The 18,592-nt window shown below is 42.7% G+C and overlaps 1 protein-coding gene across 4 annotated transcripts in view; it reads right to left on the reverse strand.

Moving 5' to 3' along the window:
• Positions 1-18,592, reverse strand: part of DOK5 (docking protein 5) — a 45,024-nt gene that overhangs the window by 17,558 nt on the left and 8,874 nt on the right. For all 4 annotated transcript variants that reach the window (XM_063350345.1, XM_063350346.1, XM_063350347.1 and 1 more), the window contains exon 2: positions 6,438-6,545. In XM_063350345.1, the coding sequence (XP_063206415.1) occupies positions 6,438-6,545 (108 nt within the window). The remainder of the gene's footprint in view (positions 1-6,437; positions 6,546-18,592) is intronic.

An 18,592-nucleotide genomic window follows, 5' to 3' on the forward strand; every position in this document is an offset into this window, starting at 1 on the left:
GGCGATTTCACCCCTTGGGGGAAAAATCTTGAAGAAATACTGAAATCAATAGCATCGCGTCGTTAATTTCACTGATCATCACATCCTTTGTAAAACCCGGTGGTTTTAGCTCTGAACTGGAAAAAAAAAAAGGGGGGGGTGTTATTTATATTTGCAGAAATGCTAGCTACGATATTTGGCAGCTCCTGGTTTATTTTGTGCTGCATTGACTGCTTGAGAGCTCTTGTATAACGGCATTTCACAGAGCACGGGCTGAAAGTCTTCACAGGCATCTAAAGATTTCCTGATGGCATTTGCTTCAGTTGAGCTGCACAAGCTGACACCTAAGCATGTCCCTTTGCAGTGTGACGGACAGGTAGTCCCCAGTTCTGGTCTCTGACCCAGGCCCAAATGTCTACGGTAACATGCACACACTCCAGTCTCTTCCAAGCTGGTTTCAGAGTAAGTTTTTCTTCAGTACAACACCTAGCAGACACAGGGAGAAGAACAGATGGACAAAACCTGTCACCCTGGGACTCTTTCTGAAGTCAGTGGCACAAGTGATAGCAACCACAAGAGTCACTTCACTTCAGTCTTTCAGCTCATGCATGCTTTCTGTCCTGGATACAACCCGTGGCACCCGATTTTCATGTCTGGCAAAAATATTACAGGATGACAGAATGGTAGAGGTTGGAAGGGACCTCTAGAGATCATCTAGTCAATACACCCAAGCAGCAGCTGACCTCTCTTCCCTTTTGAGACAGCCCCTGAAGCTGCCTTCTCCTTTCAGAGGTTCCGAGGTACTCCGGTGTGGGAATAGCCCCTCCTGGCGAGATCCAGCTTTAGCCAAGAAGCTATTCCTGCTGCCAAGGCTCAACAGAGCACCTGTGCTCCCGAGGGAGAAGCCGTCTAAAGATCACTTGCTATTTGACCTGCTGTGTCACCCAGCCAGGTGCTTCAAAATCCCATCATTATCCCAGGTGCCTAAATCGCCTCCCTGTTGCTCACCCTTATGCAACAGATGGTTCAAATTGTCTGGCACATATGCACCGAATTCTCGCTGAAGAAGTGGCAGGCTGCTAACACCCCCTCCACCGCGCTCTTGGAAAGGAGTCAGGAGCAGACACCAAACACCTGCAAATATTTGAGGCTCAAGTTTTCTCGGTGGGTTTTTTTTGGGTTTTTTTTTTTTTGGGGGGCATTTTTAAATAACTCTCCTCCTGCCAGGCTCATGCAAAACAGTGTTTCTATGGTTAGTTTAATTGTTTAATTCATGTATGCTTTATGTATCTGAGATTAGTAAGTAATGTACATTTAAAAAACAGTTCTACAAAGGAGGGTAAACCACAAACATCAGACCTAAGACAGCATTAACAGAGAAATCACAAGGAGAATGAACCTCCCTTTGCATACTTCTCCCCTCCCCTTTACTTTCAAGCCTCCTTTATGTTGACAATCCATATCATTGAAATACATTTCATTAGATTAAAACCTAAGATACTTGCAGAGCTGTGTGGTAAGAGAGCTCTGAACCAGGAACAGGGACTAATCATTCATTCCCCAACCAAGAGTACAAGCAGACAGAGCTTCACCCCGACCAGATACACTCCGGCAAAAATTCTTCCACCTCTCCCATTCCCTCCAAAAACATGCCAAACACACGTGGTCTTTAGCATTCAAACTGTTGCTTGAATTAGTAGATAATTTCCAAATACGGGTAGCCTTTCAGCACACAACAAAAGGGAGTGCATTTATTGTCTACACAACTGCCATATTCAATGGCTTTAAGTATCTTGTGTTTTAATCTTAATTAAGGAGTTTATGCTTCTGTCTTGGCTTCCTGAAAACTCATGATGAGTTCAGGTAGAACACTTCCCAGGACACGCCAGGGAACATTTAATGCTGCAATTCCAGCCCCGTCCTGCTTATAAGATTTGCCTGTACCTGTCTATTTTACTAAGTATATATAACATACTAAAATTTTATATAGATTTTTTTTTATATATATTTTTATGTATGTCTGTTTTATTCATGTTTATTCATGTTTATTCATGCCTATATCTTCCTTTCCTCAGTGGGAGAAATCACCAGCTGCTGGTTTTCACTTGCTCACGTACAGAACTGCACGCACTGGCCATAACCCCACTGGTGTCCAGCGCTGGTTTTTCAAAGAAACTAAAGCCAGGAACAACTACCAGATTTAGAGGCTTGGTTTTGACCATCCCTCTCGTTCCCCATACGGAAGGACACGTACCTGCCCCGTGCACTTGCGGTGAGCCTCGATGTATGGCCTTACGGTGAAGACACCAAAAGATCCCGACAAGTTCCTTTAATTCTTTTAAAGCCTCAAACTAGACATTTCATTCATAGTAAGTGATAGTATTCATTAAAATAAATGTTTAACAGTCAGTTATTAGCAGAGTGGTCATACTTTAAACATTTAATTTGCTACCGATACAGTTTTGCATTAGCAAGCCTGGAAAACAATTACAAATTACACAATTCAATTTTCCAAATGGATTATTCCATAACTAGACAGAAAGACTGTTTAAATTACTTCTGCTGTTTCAAGGCAAGATTAATACAATCGGATTAAAACTTAGATCCCCTCGAGGAATCAGTATATTCCTGTCAGCAGCATGCAATTAGTTGGTTTTGTATTGGAATATTAAGGATTCTTCTGGCACACCGCAAAGTCAAAAGTCACCTGGAGAAACAAGAACTTCTTCCTTCCGGCAGTATTATTTTGTTAAAGCATATGGTAATTTGTGGTTGATTATTTACATTTACCAAGTGAAAACTAGACAGCTACCTGAAAGGCAACTCTCTGCCTAGATTTCGTAGCCTGGATCCTAATTATTTTCTCTCCCTTGTGGGACCAAATGAATTAAGTGGGCAATTTGCTTTGTGTATGCAGATTTCCAGTTCGCTTCATAAGCTACAGACGACGGTTCTCAGATGACCTGTATTTTAGGACACTTTAATAACCCTTCCACGTTTAAAAAAAATAGAACACGATTAGAAAGCATTTGAAGGTCAATATTATACCCCAAAAAAGTACTCATTTCTTTTCTTGTTTTAAACTTTGAGTGGCAAGGATGCCAAAGTTCAGCCCCTGGCACATACATCGTGCATTCAAATGAGAACAAATTGGACCCCCCCAATATGACAGAAAGACATCGAGAGACACCTCAGACACACTGCTCGTGACCAGACAGGACGGTCTGGATGGACCCAGGGTGAAGGATCCAGGGCAGATGGAGGATGAGGAGGATGAAGGGGAGCCCCTGAATGGATAGAGGTGCCAAGGAGATGCTTTACAGTCTCAGACCACAGCGGCCCAGCTTCAGTGACCAGTACCACCACGGTGCCATCAGAACAAATGCTCTGGAGAGACTCTTTACATTAATAAATGAAAGAAACATTTGCACTTTCATTCTTCACGGGGGGGGGGGGGGGGGGGGGGGGGGGGGGCGGGGAGGAGAAGGCAACAAAATGAAACAATTTTAACACTTCAGTGAAGGAGGCAGGTGCTATTGAAAAATTAGCTCCATTCATCATTTTTCTTTTTCTACCCTTTACAGTTTTATGATGGATTAAACCTTTCCCAAGATTGATGGGGTGAGTGGGGGCTCCTCAGTTTTCTAGATGTGATGCTGCTTTCAACAGCGTTTGAGAATCACTTCAGAACCCAGGTAGGAAGTTAACGACCATATTTCTGAAACACGGGTAATCTGTAAGTGAGGTTTTCCTCTTACAGTATCATCTATCAGGCTGAACCGCAGTCGCCCCTAGATTCATTAGCACAAGCTTTTGACACGGTGACACCTGACACGTTAACAGGACTGGCTGGGCTTCTCATTTGGAGGATTAACTTTATTGTCAGAGGCAGCGAGAAGCAGCCTTCTGCCCAGGAGTGACAGAATTAGAATAGTCACGGAAAAGCCTCTCCACACCATCAAGCAGTTTTTACAACAGCTGCTCTTGCTGACCAAACGTACATCCAGACAAGAGCAATGGCTGTGCTAGACCCCTGGATTGATGTCTTGAGTACCACAGTCCCATTAACGTTATACATCAAAACCAGGTGACAAGTAGTGTTAGTTACAGGCTCTGCCATATTAAATTGTTTTTCTAGCTTTTTTATTAATAACCAGCCATGCTTTTTACAAGAACCAGTTCAACTACAGAGGAGTACAGAGCAGCAGTGACATGTTCTCCTTTTTCAACACCTCATATTTAATACTGTTAGAAGCTGCATTATCCGCCACCTTAGAATTCCACATGTGTACAAAGCTTATTAAATAAACAAACTCATTTTATCCACCTGTGGTCTTTGTAAGTTAACACATTTTAGCCAGAAAATGCTATTTAATATTCATTAGCTTCCTTTCAGTAAAGTTCATTAAAAATAAACAGCTCCCATCAACTTGTAGAGCTGCTGACTCTAGAACTAGAAGACAGTCTCATTTGCCATCACAGTGCAAAAATGGGGACACTGCAGAGCCCCACTGCCAAACAACAACGCTGCGTAAGCGACAACCCCCTGTCCTGGGCAATCCCATTTAAACTGCTCTACTGGGTTAGCCCTGCTTCATTTAGAGAGTGGCAAAGAGGAGCGATAAACGTGGGGAGCAAACGTTCATGGCAATATCCCTGCGTAGGCAGCTCATCCCCAGTGTCCAGGCTGATGCAGTGCTGGGAGGAGAGATCCCCCCGTTTTATCCAGGCATTCTGGCAGAAACCTCAGCACTGCACCCCGTAATTTGGGTCTACACACCTGGGACCCGAAGCAGACCGACGTTTAGGGGAAGGGCTCACAGCTCGGAGCTGGCAGTCTAGCTCAGCAGGTCCAAGACACCAAAAAAACCCCACAGAAGCTCAGACTGATCTCGGGTATACTCAGCATAAGACTCGGACCCCAAGACGTCACCCTCCAGTTCCTGAAAAGGTGATTTAGGACATAATCTATCAGTTCACTGTTCCAGTGCTTGCAGGAGCACACGCTACATTCAAGTGACCTGCATTTAGGTTTGGTTTACTCCTCCAAAACTGACCGACTGTGGAGTTTGACCATTGTTTATTCCCATCCAATAAACTACCAGAGCTACCCAGATACTAAATTCATAGAAGCAGCAATAGTTCACCAATAAGTAACGGTTAATTACAGACTAAGCTTGACTTAAAGCTGAAAATCCCTCAAAGCCAGTGGAACTTTCTATGGTGCTTTAGTCTGCAGATCCAGGCGCAGGAAACTGCTGTTAGGTTACATACGCGACAAGTAAGTGCTAACCTACAGATTTTCTTGAAAGAAGAGAAAAAAAATCCAACCTCATTTAGATTCCTCATGGATTTCACATCCATTACCTAATCTGAACCTCAAGTCAGCGTGTGCTGCTGATATATTGCATTAATACAACGGAAGAAATACAGATTTGCATCAATAATTGACAGAGTCATACCAATATAAACACACTTCACACAAAGCTGGATATTGTCTAAAACGCACTGTGCAACCCTCGCACACCCCCCGAATGACAAAAAAAAAAATGCACTTCTCATTAGTTTTGAAAGTTGCTTTATAAAAATTTGAATAAACTATTTCTGGGCATGACTTACTACAAATAGCCACAGGTTTTATGACCAATGAATTACAAATTACATGGCACGTCGACAGACAAGTCTGAATTCAGATTCAGTATTCCCTCGAGATTTCCTCCTAAACGTATGTCAAAGTGAGTAAGTGCAGAGCGGCCTCAAGCTCAGCTGTGCTCGCCGACTCCTAGGAATTTATGCACATAATTCCTAATCTTCTAATATATTAAGCTTTTGCCAACAACAATTATAAATTAAAGGGTTTCTTATTTTCATCTCCATGCCCAGGAGAATTACACGTGTAAATTCTCAGATGAATATGAAATGTGCACATAACTCCAGAGAAGTGATCAGAGGGAAGAACTTCATTCTTTTAATAGTAGTGAATTTAGCAAAGGTTTTCACATCACCATTGCACAAAACACTGCATGTTCCCTTTCATATCTGTAGCTGTCTACTGTACCCCACGGGTGCAAGATCCCAGTGAAATGGGAACCTCTAAGTACTCAGCTTTTGGAACTCACGCATTACCTTGGATGTTTGCTACCGTAATCATGAAGAGCAGCAGTCACTGCGAAGTATTTCAGCTCTGATTTTAAAGGGCTGAGGAGAAGAAAGGAAATGCCTAAAAATAAAGTCATTTTCCATTAGCTTAGCAAGATGTTTGCAGCAAAGCAGAAAATAGAATACTTACTCTGCCTCTGCTTTACTGCATTATTTTACTAAACCCACAAGTGGGTTTAGGACCTCGATAGTAAAAAAAGTTCCAATCTTCAGGGCAATTAATACATGACAACTTCAGATTTTATTCTGGATTGTAAGTAGAAGCAAGTTTAAGAAAGAAGTATATTACCACATCTTACCTTGTGATAGCATCTGAAGTAAGCAGCTCGTTCATCTGAGAATTTCTCCAGCCTCTTTGGCCCTTTGCTTGAAGCTTTTTTGAATACTAACCAGCATCTCTGGTAAATCTAGAAACACAAGAGAATAAACTTGGCATCTCCGATGACTTGAGTATCACTAATATTTGCATAGAAGTTAAACCCATAAATCAGCTGTTGCTCTGGAGCTACAATTAATGGCTCTCCGTAGCTTAGACAGAAAATAAAAATCAAGTTAATGGATAGTTACACCCTATTTCTTTTGAATTATGATACAATCAGAAATGCTTACGAAGACAGTGCAGGCTTGCATGAAAGGTGCTAGGAAGAAGGCTGTAATTATACTTGCAAATGTAGGGCTTTCTAGGAAACGGCTTTTTTAAAATAAAGTGACACACTTTTCCATGGGGATTTGTTACTGGTTCCAGTCTTGTATGCTTAAGACAGACTTGAGGAAACCTTGAGCAAACAGGTAGGAATGGAACTTCTATCATAAGTAAGAGACAAAACCATAACTGTATATTGTACGTATAAGGGAATACATAAGGGATATTGTACCTATAAGGATACATAAGGGAAAAGAACTGAAGTACTGGGTAATGGACAAGGCAGATCATTTAACAGTAGAACCCAGGACCATCTGACAACTGGCATTTGGCTTCCAAGGTCCATTTGAATTTAAATTCAAGTCACTTGGAGCAGACTGTCTATGCAGAGTGGTTGAACAAGCACCTTTCCATCTGCAGCACTAAGCCACTTCATCTCAAACTTCTGCCCCCATTTCTTGCAATCTTCCCACCTATTCTTTAACTGCGGTGCACTTTCTACCATCCTCTTGCATTCAAAACCATAGCTCTCAGCTTAGATAACACACTGGCTGTATAGAAGGAAAGCATTACAAGCCTTGCCAACTGTTCACAGCCTACATTTAATCAGTAAATCCAAAGTAGCACCTGGTAAGTCAGAAATAAAACAAAACCGCTATTAAAATAAGTGTGATTTCAAAGAAAAAAAATCTGATCAGCCATTATCAAGTAGTTCACAGCTCTGGCAGAGCTCCAGCGCAGCACAAATTCACTGGAGGGATCAGTGACGAGACCCACCAAAACATCTCACTGCCTCCAGCCACGCCAGCACCCAACAGGTAACCAGCAGACGAGGCAACGCCATCCTTTGAACCCTTGATGGTTTTCTAAACAATGTATTCAGCACAGAACAATTAGGTCCATGAAAAGCAGCTGTAACTTTATTTCTGTGCCCAAAAAATGATTCTTAGTTGACTTGCTGTGCTTCTTTCACCAGCTTTTAGCTGTTTCTATAAAGACGTTCAGGGAACCACATTATTCCCCCCCAGTTTTATTATTCTGCCTCACACATGGACACTCCTGCTCCTGGCCCACTTGGCTGCAGAATCATTTAGCATACGGACGGGCTGCTCCGATGCCAGGCACCAGCTGAACCCATCAAGATTCTCTTCCAATTTTCCAGCTTATTGGCCACTCAACCTGTTCTGTTTAATGCAAGGGTTTGAAATTAATTGTTCCAGAATGACCAGATACTGACCAAAATGAGGGCTTGCCACCAAAAAAGCAATTCAGATATGCACATACTTATACTAGAAGAGACTTTCTACATTTGCCTTCTGAGAATCTTGTCTGCTGGGTCCAGATAACGTCAGCATGCCTGACACGAAAAATTCTCCAAAACCCCACCCAAAAGAGATTATCAAAAGTTGGAGTATCCAGTCCTTTTGCTTTTCAAAAATCTGTAGTTTTATCTTAGCAATTAGAAGCCCATAGAAGAGAACAGAATCCTTCAGTAACGCATTTACCATCGCACAACAGACACGAGGACAACTACTACAACATGATGACGTCCTACTCAGACCATTTGCACACAGAAACACCTCTCTGGGTCTCTGCAAGCATCTCAAAGCTGTAGCTGCAACAGTGAGCTCCACAGCACACAGAATTCGGGGGAGAAGATGAGCATAACATTTTAATACAAATAAGGAAATAAAGTTTTCTCTGCCACCAGCAGGGCACAGATCCAGGACTGTTATTGCCCTTCCAAATGCCACTCGGAGCATAAGTACTATTGACAATCAATTCCACTCAAGCATGGTAGACAGCTGTAAGTTGGTGCTACTGGAATGTATTACTGTAGTTCAACAATGACTAACCCAAGACTTGGATTTAGATTAGAATCAGGGCACAGCCGGGGCGGGGAGGGGGGGGGAGGAAGTGGAGGAATTAAAAGACAAACCCGAAAACTGTTACACATAAGTGCCTCCAAGGATGCAAAAGGTAAATCAGCCTACAATACAAATACTGGTCTTTGAGCTTTGGTTCCACTCCCATATTACAATAGTTCTTTAACAAAAGCGTCCCAGGGTTGGAATACATTAACGACAGTGCCTCAGGACACCACCATCACCACCCAAGTAACTACGCCAATAAAGAATAAACGGCATTCACAGTGCTAATGTGAGCAAACTGGAAGATGGTCAGGTCATGAAGGTTCCTCCCCTGAACTTCCTCCTTCCTTACGAGCTAGTCAGCCCTCTCCTCTTATGGAATCTCTAGGCAGAGAGATTCTACTGCAATAGTAGTTTAAAGCAGAATAAAGTATTTTGTTTTGATTAGAGACAATGAGCAATTTTTTGCCTGAATATGCAGTTCGGAATCCCATTAATGTCAGTGATCTGATGAGATCAGGAATGGGTCCTATCATCACAGTCACATTTCAATGCTCCCATGACACAAGTACCTCATGGGTGAACAGCCAACACCACCTTAACCGAGCATAAACCCTTATACCCTAAATCTCTAGCACTAAAGCAATAAAAAAGGGGTTGGACTAGACGACCTTTAAAGGTCCGTTCCAACCCAAACCATTCTACGTTTCTATGAATAAGCAATTTGGCAGCATCTGCCTAGGCGCACTGAAAGCCCTTCAATGCAGTCAACACGCGGCAGAGACGATGTGTCCAAGACAGAGAGCTAATCATAGACCCTGTTATGAGCTACAATACAGAGCAAGTAATTAGGTCTTTGATGCCATCATGATCTAGTACATGTTTGAGACTTGTCAGTATTTCTTGAAGATGAAGACGGCACGTGAACTGTTTACCTTGTTACAGCCGTTTTGACAGAAGCAACAAGAACCAGCCCCAAATGCTCTTAGGTGCCTACTCCGTCATGAATACTTAGCTCACTTATCCCTCAGATCAACATTTTCACTACTACTTCATGAATAGGAATTAGTTGAAAGTACTGCAGTAATTACTTCCACTCCAAACACTTGGGCTGACAGTGATTAGATAATCCAAACAGCAAATCAGGATCTGATGTGCTGAGAGAGAACAGTAATAGCTGTCATTTGCATAACACCTAAAACTTAACAAAGCTCTCCCTGTGAGATCTCCCGAGGAAGCCTAACTCAAAATTTAATTCGAGTATCAAAAATTAGCATCTACTTCCCATGGCCTCTCCTGAAAATTTCAGCTTCTAACAGCCCATCAAGCAGGTAACAACGTAGAACTCCAGGGAAATAACGCGACTCTTTGCGAAGCGGATCATCCAAAACCCAGATAGGTGATCCAATATGCATGTCCAAGGTCACGTCAAAACAGTTCTATTTTTGGCTCTAAAGATCAGCTGATATAAATCATTACCACAACTGAAGTCAAAGAAGGAGCGACTTCAAAGGAATGATGCAATCTGAGTATTTGGATTCCTGCTGTCAGTGCTGTGCCTCAGGAACCAGGCAGGATCGCTCAGCCGTCCCCATGCTCCTTCTGATGCTGGAAATACACTGTGAAGCAAAGGAGCTATTAATCTCAGCTGGAACCGGTCAGCCTCTGGCTGAGTAAAGTGGAAAAATTTCTTTTGACTTTCCTGGGTTTCATGGTTCAGTTCTGGTTTGGGAATACTCTCATGCAGAGAGGGAAACTGAAACCGGAGGCTCGCTGTCCTACGTGACGACCCAAACCCTTGGTCCGTCCTGGAAAGGCGTGTGGGGAGGGAGACCTGTCAGTCGGTCTCCTCCCAACTCATCAGAAAAGCAAGATAACCAAGAGCTAGATCTTGGAGTGCCTAAAATGTCATTCTTTAGACATGAAGCACAAGCTATTCCACACAAGACACAAACTTGCCCAAAGCAAGTTTACCCCACCCCTCAATACATTTGTTCACCAACTGATCTAAAAAAGCATGTGGAAATAACCAAATGTTTAGAAATTTGAGGGGTTGGGGGGGGCTATTTTTATATCTTGGGGCAAGGAGTTTAAAACTGGCTATTATTTTAAAACTCAGATATGCGGGGTCCACTACACTGTGGCAAAGCAAGCCTATGTTACTTCCGGACCAAACAATCCCACCCCATATTCGTTATTTAAGAGGAACATAGAGGTCAGAGACAGTAGCACAAAGTCTCATCTGGCAAATTTCTCCTTTGCGAACAAGTGAACCTTCAGGGAAAGCTGCCCTATTTTATTCCTGCATTGTGTTTTTCTGCTCTCTGCCGTAAAACAAAAAGAATTCCAATGAGCTGCACTTACATGGACACTGAACTTGCCGTCAAATAAACAAACTTTGCTTTTTTAAAAGCAGTAGCTGAAAGTACTACCACGTAGCTTGGGATGATGAGAGAAAGCCTGGGCTACTGCCAGGAACTTGCAGTTTGTGCCTCTGATAACCGCTAGAAACAGATAATCTAGTAAAGGCACAGCACAATAGCGCACGAAGTTTCTCACAGTACGTTCTGAAGTTTTATTTTGTAGGGAAAAACAATGCTGCCACTTTATCCAAGACTGCTAGATAGCTCACCCGCTGAAGTAGCTCAGTTGCACAGGGAACATCGTTTGAGTGGTTTTGCTGAACTTTGCCAGGGAGTCGCCAGTGGACTGGAGCTCCGGGTCCAAGGCCCTTTCCAACAGGGGGTTGCTCACACAGAAAATTAGCCAGATAGTGCTAAGTGTCTGGATCTTAATTTCCTCTATTTAAAAATTTAAAAAATGCATTAATATGCAACTGCTGATTCAAAAGGTGATAAAGGACCCTGAAACAGAATTCCCAGCGAGAAGGAAATTTGTGAGGAGACTGGATCTAGAATTTTGCTTTGCATCTAGAAAAATGAAATATTGCCAATAAAGGCAGATTGCAGCTCATTCGTTTAATTATATTCGCTCCTCAGACTTGTCTGAAGCAGTAGATCTCCATTACGAAGCTGTTTCTTCATGAAAAAGCGGAGGAACGCTTTCTAGTAAAGAGGTCTAGGTATCAGCAAGTATGACGATGCCTTATGCGTCCTGTTGAATGGGACTGCGTGGCTCTAGTGAAGGCCCCACAACCTTTCCACGACTTCACAAAATGCAAGTACCTAATTTGAATGTATTTGTTCTGTAAGGCTATGACCTGCCTCTACTTTTCCAACCCAGCTTTGTCCCTCGCCCAATTCATCCCCATACTGGCAGCGGTGTTCAGCTCTATTTCATTCTGAGAAAACACAATGTACGTCGACAACAATTACAAGTAGATGCAATTACCAGAAAGAATGAGATAGCTGTAAACATATTTAACTTGTACTGAAATGTGTTTAGCATGACTTAAACAGTGCATAGAAACGTAGACTCGTTCACTGGCTTTGTCAAATAAGCGGCAAAGTTGTCCACGTGTTTCCTGTAAAGATATCGCTGCACTTGGCAACAAGACAATTGCACTTTCCCAGAATACCCATCTAACGTGAGCGTGTTATGAGTAAGCGATATTGCATTATTCATTGTGATCAGGTTATAATGACTACATAAATCAAAGCTGGTTTACATCAAGCTATCTTCTTCTCTGGGGGACTAAGGAAAATGATCTAGGTTTCTCCTTCCCCCGAGAAACACATTTGCGGAGACATAAACCTCGCTCCTTCCTCTCATTTAGTATATATCTTCAGAAACAATATTTTACACTAAGAAGTCATCCACAGCTGCTAATAGGGAATGAAGCTGTAATCTTGTCTCTGTGCCTGTTCAGAATGCACAATATTGCTCAGTACTGAGAAGTTTTTTCCTCAAGTTACAAAATCCAGCTTTGGCACTGGCCAGAACTTGCTGTAAGACCAGTGCACAAAAAATGCCTGGCAGATCTTTATGAACCTATACACCTTCTTTTACTTATTAATACAAGTCACAACAGATGCCTACTGCTCTAAAATATGAGGCGTTTTAATCAGTCTTTCCTCTTCAAAAACTCTTTCTTTCTACCCCTTCCCTCCCGACTGGAATTGCACCAACCAGAAGTGGGATTTTTGTTAACGGTTCAGGCTCCGAACTGAAAGCCATTCCTCCAGCCTGACTTAAAATGCCAAACCGCTGGATTGGAGCCTACACATGCATTCCCACTCGGCATGCTAGTTAGAAGGCAACTTTGTTCTAACTCTTGGGGGTTTTCCTGGTCCTTCACACATACATGGGATTCATTCCACAGACAAGATTTACATACTGCCAAAACAGCTTCAGCACCTGAAAGGCTGTGTGCTGTGGTCTAGGGTACGTTGTCCGAGCCTTGGTAGGGTGGTGAGGAGCATAAGCTAAGCACAGACAATAAAATGGCTCACCCAAGATTACCTAATCATTTAGTAATGGAGCCTTTCTTTTATTTCGTGTCTATACCATGCTCTGTGACAATGGACATTGACAGGGAAACATAAGCAGCATTTTATCGTATGTATCAGTCATTGGTTCAGACAAAGGGGAAAAAGTGCTCAACAAAAATGCTGCTTCCAGCACAGCTCACCTCTGGCAGATGTCAAGATGGAATGGGCTCACTGAAAGACAAGAAGGGATTTGCTGATACATTCCAGCCTGGTAGAAGGTTAAAATTAAAAGAGAAAAAAAACAAACTGAAAAAACCAACAAACAAAAATTAAAGGGACACCAGGAGCTTATGAGAGCCCTTTACAGTGATCCACTGCAACTGTCAATAAAGTAGTTTAGAAGGAATGTACCCCTTCAAACTGCTGACGCCCTCAGCAGCTAGAAGTCTAGTGTCCAGTGGCATCTTAATTACAGATCCTGGCCAGATGATGAAGCACATTACCAGTGAAATCTCTCTGACATACAATCTTTTGAGGGCTTTGGAAGGACGCTATGGTTCAGTCCAGAAAGGGTAGAGGAGCCTCAAGACTCGGGGTGACACCTAAATCAGCATTTTGGACCTCAAGGGGTAGGCAAAGGGCTCCCAGAATGCAGGACACCCAGGAGGTTGGCACCTGGAACAGAACAGCGATAGCGAAACGTCATTAAGAAGACAGGGCCAAGATTTAGGACTTGCTTATCCCACACGAGTATCATAAATGTTCTGCAAAGGAGTCGTTTCTTTCCCTTCTCTACTCAGTGTATGGTGCCTTGAATTTGCATTGGCAGGGATAAGCAGTCATGCTCTTTGATGTGATGGAGGGCAATATAGAACCTGACTCCATTTTTTAGTTTCTCTAATGACTATCTAGAATTCCAGGATTTCAGACATTTAAAAGCAAGACTTCAACTTCCAGTCTACTCTCCCTGCAAAAATGATGAGTTGGATGCAGTACCATTAGAAAGAGAGCATTACCTGAAATGTCCTTCCACTTTCAGGCCCTTCTTTATGGGCTTATAGCCTTCAAAATATAGGGTTGCTGGATTTTTTTTAAGTCATACACTGAAAAGGTTGTAATTCTGGGCTGTGTAAGGCCATTAGAGGAGAGTGCCTCCAAGTGCCAAAAAGCATTTACAGCAGGAACCCTCTCTTGCTAGCGACAGTTTAAAAAAAGGCAGAGTGGAGCTAAGTATCTTATTTGGTTCCTTGAACATCTGCTAAGCTTTATATATGGGCACAGTTAATTCTAGGCATGAAACTGGATAGGAGAAAAATCAGCCTAGGACTACTAAAGGAAGAAAAAAAATCATAAAGGCTTCAATGCAGACTAAAAACTGACTCTGTGCAGCCAGCTGATGCTGGCTGAGTCTGCTGAGTGCAGTTGGATGTGCTGTCCTGCTGGGTCCGGCCATTAGTGCGGCCCAGTGAATTAACATAATTCAGTACTGTGTTAGAATTAGGTAACTGTTGAATAACTTAAAATGACTGTGATGAATTATGGTTTGGAATTATTCTTTTTTATCACTAAGCATCTGACTTGGTTACTTTAATTACATGGGCTATAGGGGGAAAATGGCATGGATACAGCTCATTACCAGTTCACGGAGCTCACTAATTAGTACATCAGATGCAAAGAGGCTGCAGAGCACACATGTGCTAACCCTGGGTAACAGCCGCTCACAGCTCTAACAAGAGCCCAAGCCCACCTGCTAAAGCCACGGTAGGGGGATGCTCTCCTGAACTCAGCTGTCAGAAGGCACAGACGGGATTTGCTCCATGGTCGGAGATGAACTGTACTTGCTCACAAACTCCCAGCAACAGCCCCCCCAGAGCATACAACCACTTGTAAGATCCGCATTTCAGAGTTGGACCTGTAATTTTAAGACCACACATAACAAGAGGAAAAAAAGGGCAGAAAGTGCACATGAATTAGGCCTTTATCTCAGTAAATTCTTCATCAGTAAGCTGCCAGCATCTAAAGCCAGACATGGAAGAAGAGCTTTAGTTTCTCAGTCTTCAGTGTACGACTTGAACAATTCGGCTGTACCTGTTGCCACTTGCCCACCTGTTAAATTCAGTTAATGATGCTTGCTGTGTGCTGCTTGGAGAGCCAAGGATGACAAATGCCCGGCAAGCCCGTAACTAACAGATGGGTATAACCGCACATTTCTGGCCTGCTGTCATTCTTTGCCATTCACCAATTAATTTAACGGCAAGCTTCAGAAAGCATCACAGGTTTCCTGTAACAAATACATTAACGCCCATCCCTACAGACACCCGCCAGACACCTTGCCTAAGTCTCAAGGTTAATCCATCGTACTGGCCCAACACAAGGTAAACTTATCTTATTCCTTCCACTTTTTCCTTTCAATCCTGACATCAAAGCTATGCAGTCGTAGGTCATTCCCCCAGCCTCTCTGGAGCTTGGATCACTTTTAAAAATCAAAGTGAATCTGCAAGAAAGAGCAAATAATGCTACCAAGTGAGTCACTGCAAGCTGGACTTCACCAAAATAGTGCTTTGTTAAGAGTGACAGAATTACAGCCCATTAAATCATAGTAACAAGCACTTCAGCATTGCCTTACAGGATTGCAGCAAGTAATTGAAGTCATCTGCCTGGACTGCTAGATGGACTGACGCTGTTCAGAGCTGCTGCAGCGAGAAGTCCACAGCAGTCTAAATGCATTTCCCTTCTCAAGCACTTTGCTGCACTGGCTTCGGAGCGATAACCTTCAGTGTATCCCGAATTACCGACGGCATGTGCCCAAGAGGATCCAAGCCCTAGCAGAGAGCCCAGGGCGCCTGTGACAGGTAGATGGACCGTCCTGGCCATAAACCCACGGTCCTGCACGTAAGAGCTCCACTGCTCTAACAGAACTTTTAAAGCTACCGACCAGATGAAACATGTCACCAGTCTGTCCTATATTTTAAAAACAAAATTCAGTCAATTTTCTCAAAAAGGTGCAACTGAGGCTAGTAGGAGGGTTTTCTTTGTTTATTGGGTGTTTTTTTTTCTTTTGTTTCAGGTTGGTGGGGACGGACTAATACTGACTTAAAGAAACACAGATTAAAATGAAGATTCCGGAGCCAGTATTTCCCTGATAGACTTCAGCTTTCCACTGGCCCTTGCAGTCCTCTTGCGATTCCTCAGGCCAATCTACACGTTCGTTCAAATGGACAAACCCAACTTCTATTAATTTCTCATGTCCCACCTGTGTAGTACTAATTAAAGAAAGAGTTCAAGAGTTCATTCACATTTAGGTAGACTCCTCAAGAAAGTCTGAGTGCTTCATAAAAAATGTCTATGAAAGCTTAGCAGAATACCGTCTTAATTTGCACTACTTCATTTAACAGAGAATAGCCACTTGTATTTTACCATAAGCACTGTGCCAAGAGCACGGCACGACAGCACGCGGTTAATGCGGTACAATCAGCTAACATCCACCCTCGCTGGGGTGGAGCCATTAGCGAGAGAATCAAGACGAATTTCTCCTTTGCCGACCACAGGGCATTGACAGTTCCCCAGATAAACATTATATTTGCTAAGTAAAGGGACAACTTAATCCCCTACATTAACGTAACTGGGGAGAAATGCCACTGATTTTACCGTATTGATATTTTGAATTGAAACAAGATACATTATTTTCAGTAAAGGGGGAAAAGAACACTATTCATTCCAATAGCCTGAACTTTCACTGCTTTTTCTGACAGCGCTTGATGAAGTCAGCCGAGAAGATAATAGGAACAGTCCATCAACTTCCATGGTATACCTAAAACTACAGAAACATCAAATTAAGATGTCAGTCTCAGGTGCAGACCTTACATCTGTTACTTTCTTTCAAGTGTTTCCACAAACACTGCAAAATGTTAATTTATCACTGATCTAACTTCAGGGCGATGCCCATACGCACCAGCAGGAGAATTACCTTCACACCGTGTAGTGAATGGATGATGAAAAGGCATCAAAACCATGAAAGACTACACTTCACCAGTTTGTAATTGGGTTTTCTTTTTCTTTCACTGCCTTCACAATCGCTCCTGGCGTACCCTTTCGTACGCAGAGCAGGTAGTGCGGTCATCTCCAGAAACCGCACAGACCTTTGCCCAACAAAGGAAGAGCAGATAGTGAAAACACAGAACTGGGACCCACAACTGGCAGAAGACGAGGGAAGCGTTTGAGTTAAGAACAGAAGAAAAACGGTGTTCTGGTCAGGTTTGCGTTAGACTTGTTAAAATGAAAACTCCATCTTTAGAACAAGATAACGAATGGGCATGAACCGCTTGTTTACTAGTTAACTTGGTTTATGAAAAAAGGCAAATTTGTATTTTCATTGTTTCGTTTCACAGACTAAGCCCACCTTCCAAAGAAGAATATGGACGGTAATTTACCAGAAAACATACGCTGGAAAGAACAAGAAAAGCTGTTCCTGCTCCTAAAAAGGGCCACCATCAAAAAAGGAATTTCATACTCCAAATCATGATCTGCATAATCTCCCATCTTCTGCCTCTTGCAGAAAATCTGGAACAGCTCTTACGCTTGGATTGGGGGATACTGGTGGGGTTTTTTTGGAACCAAATTAGGCTCTCCTTTGTTTCTCTGCACACAATCCTAAAGATCAAATTCGCCTATTTTTAAGAGACACAAACCTCTAGATTTCCCAGCTCAGTTTAGGATCATCCCTTGGGCTATGAGCAATATCCAAAACAAACTCAGATGCTGCCCCCAAATGAAACTCAGATATGAAAAGCAGGGTGACGGAAAGCGGGGGACCTTGGGAAAGATATCAGACCCTTGCTTCTCCATCCTGTTTTCACAAGGCAAAAATTAAGATACCTTAAGAGAAGAAACAAAATGTAATTCCACCATGTGAGTTGCAAAACCACCTTTTCACTCATCCTGAACCCAGTGCTGAGCACCCTGGTCCTCGAACACCTAGATGATGCAAGGTGAGCAGCTCCTGAATGACAAGCACTGCTCACTCACCTCCAACTCAACTTCTTCATTTCCGAGATCTTTGCTTCAATTCCAGACATAACCCAATCAAGACACCTATTGACTTGGATTCAAATCCCATTACCTTTTTGCCAGGGGAAATCCAAAGGGGACTTGCTCACGGGCTGACAGACCCAATGCCAGCAGCCAGATGGACCCACATTAGGTCTTGAACAACATTTACTGGTATTCCTCCCCTCATCAGCTCAAGGATAAAAGCTCAAACTTTCTAAGCTATGTCCTGGATCCTATCCCTGCTGCCACTGACAAGTTCCAAGCAGTAAGAAATCTTAATATCTGTGAATGTGTTGCGACACCTTATTCAACAGTTTTCTAAAAATATGAATATCCAATGGGCTTAATATCTTGCAGGTCTAAGTTGGTACATAAGAAATCTGTTCAGTTTTTCTCTGTCTCAATGCTTCCACACTGAAAGGAGTTGTATAGGTGAACACGAGAGTTTTATTAATAAAGCTGCTTCAAATGTAGATATAGGCAGACAACTTTTCCTCTCC

The sequence above is a fragment of the Chroicocephalus ridibundus genome, chromosome 12, assembly GCF_963924245.1.
Source record: "Chroicocephalus ridibundus chromosome 12, bChrRid1.1, whole genome shotgun sequence".
Lineage (NCBI taxonomy): Eukaryota > Metazoa > Chordata > Aves > Charadriiformes > Laridae > Chroicocephalus > Chroicocephalus ridibundus.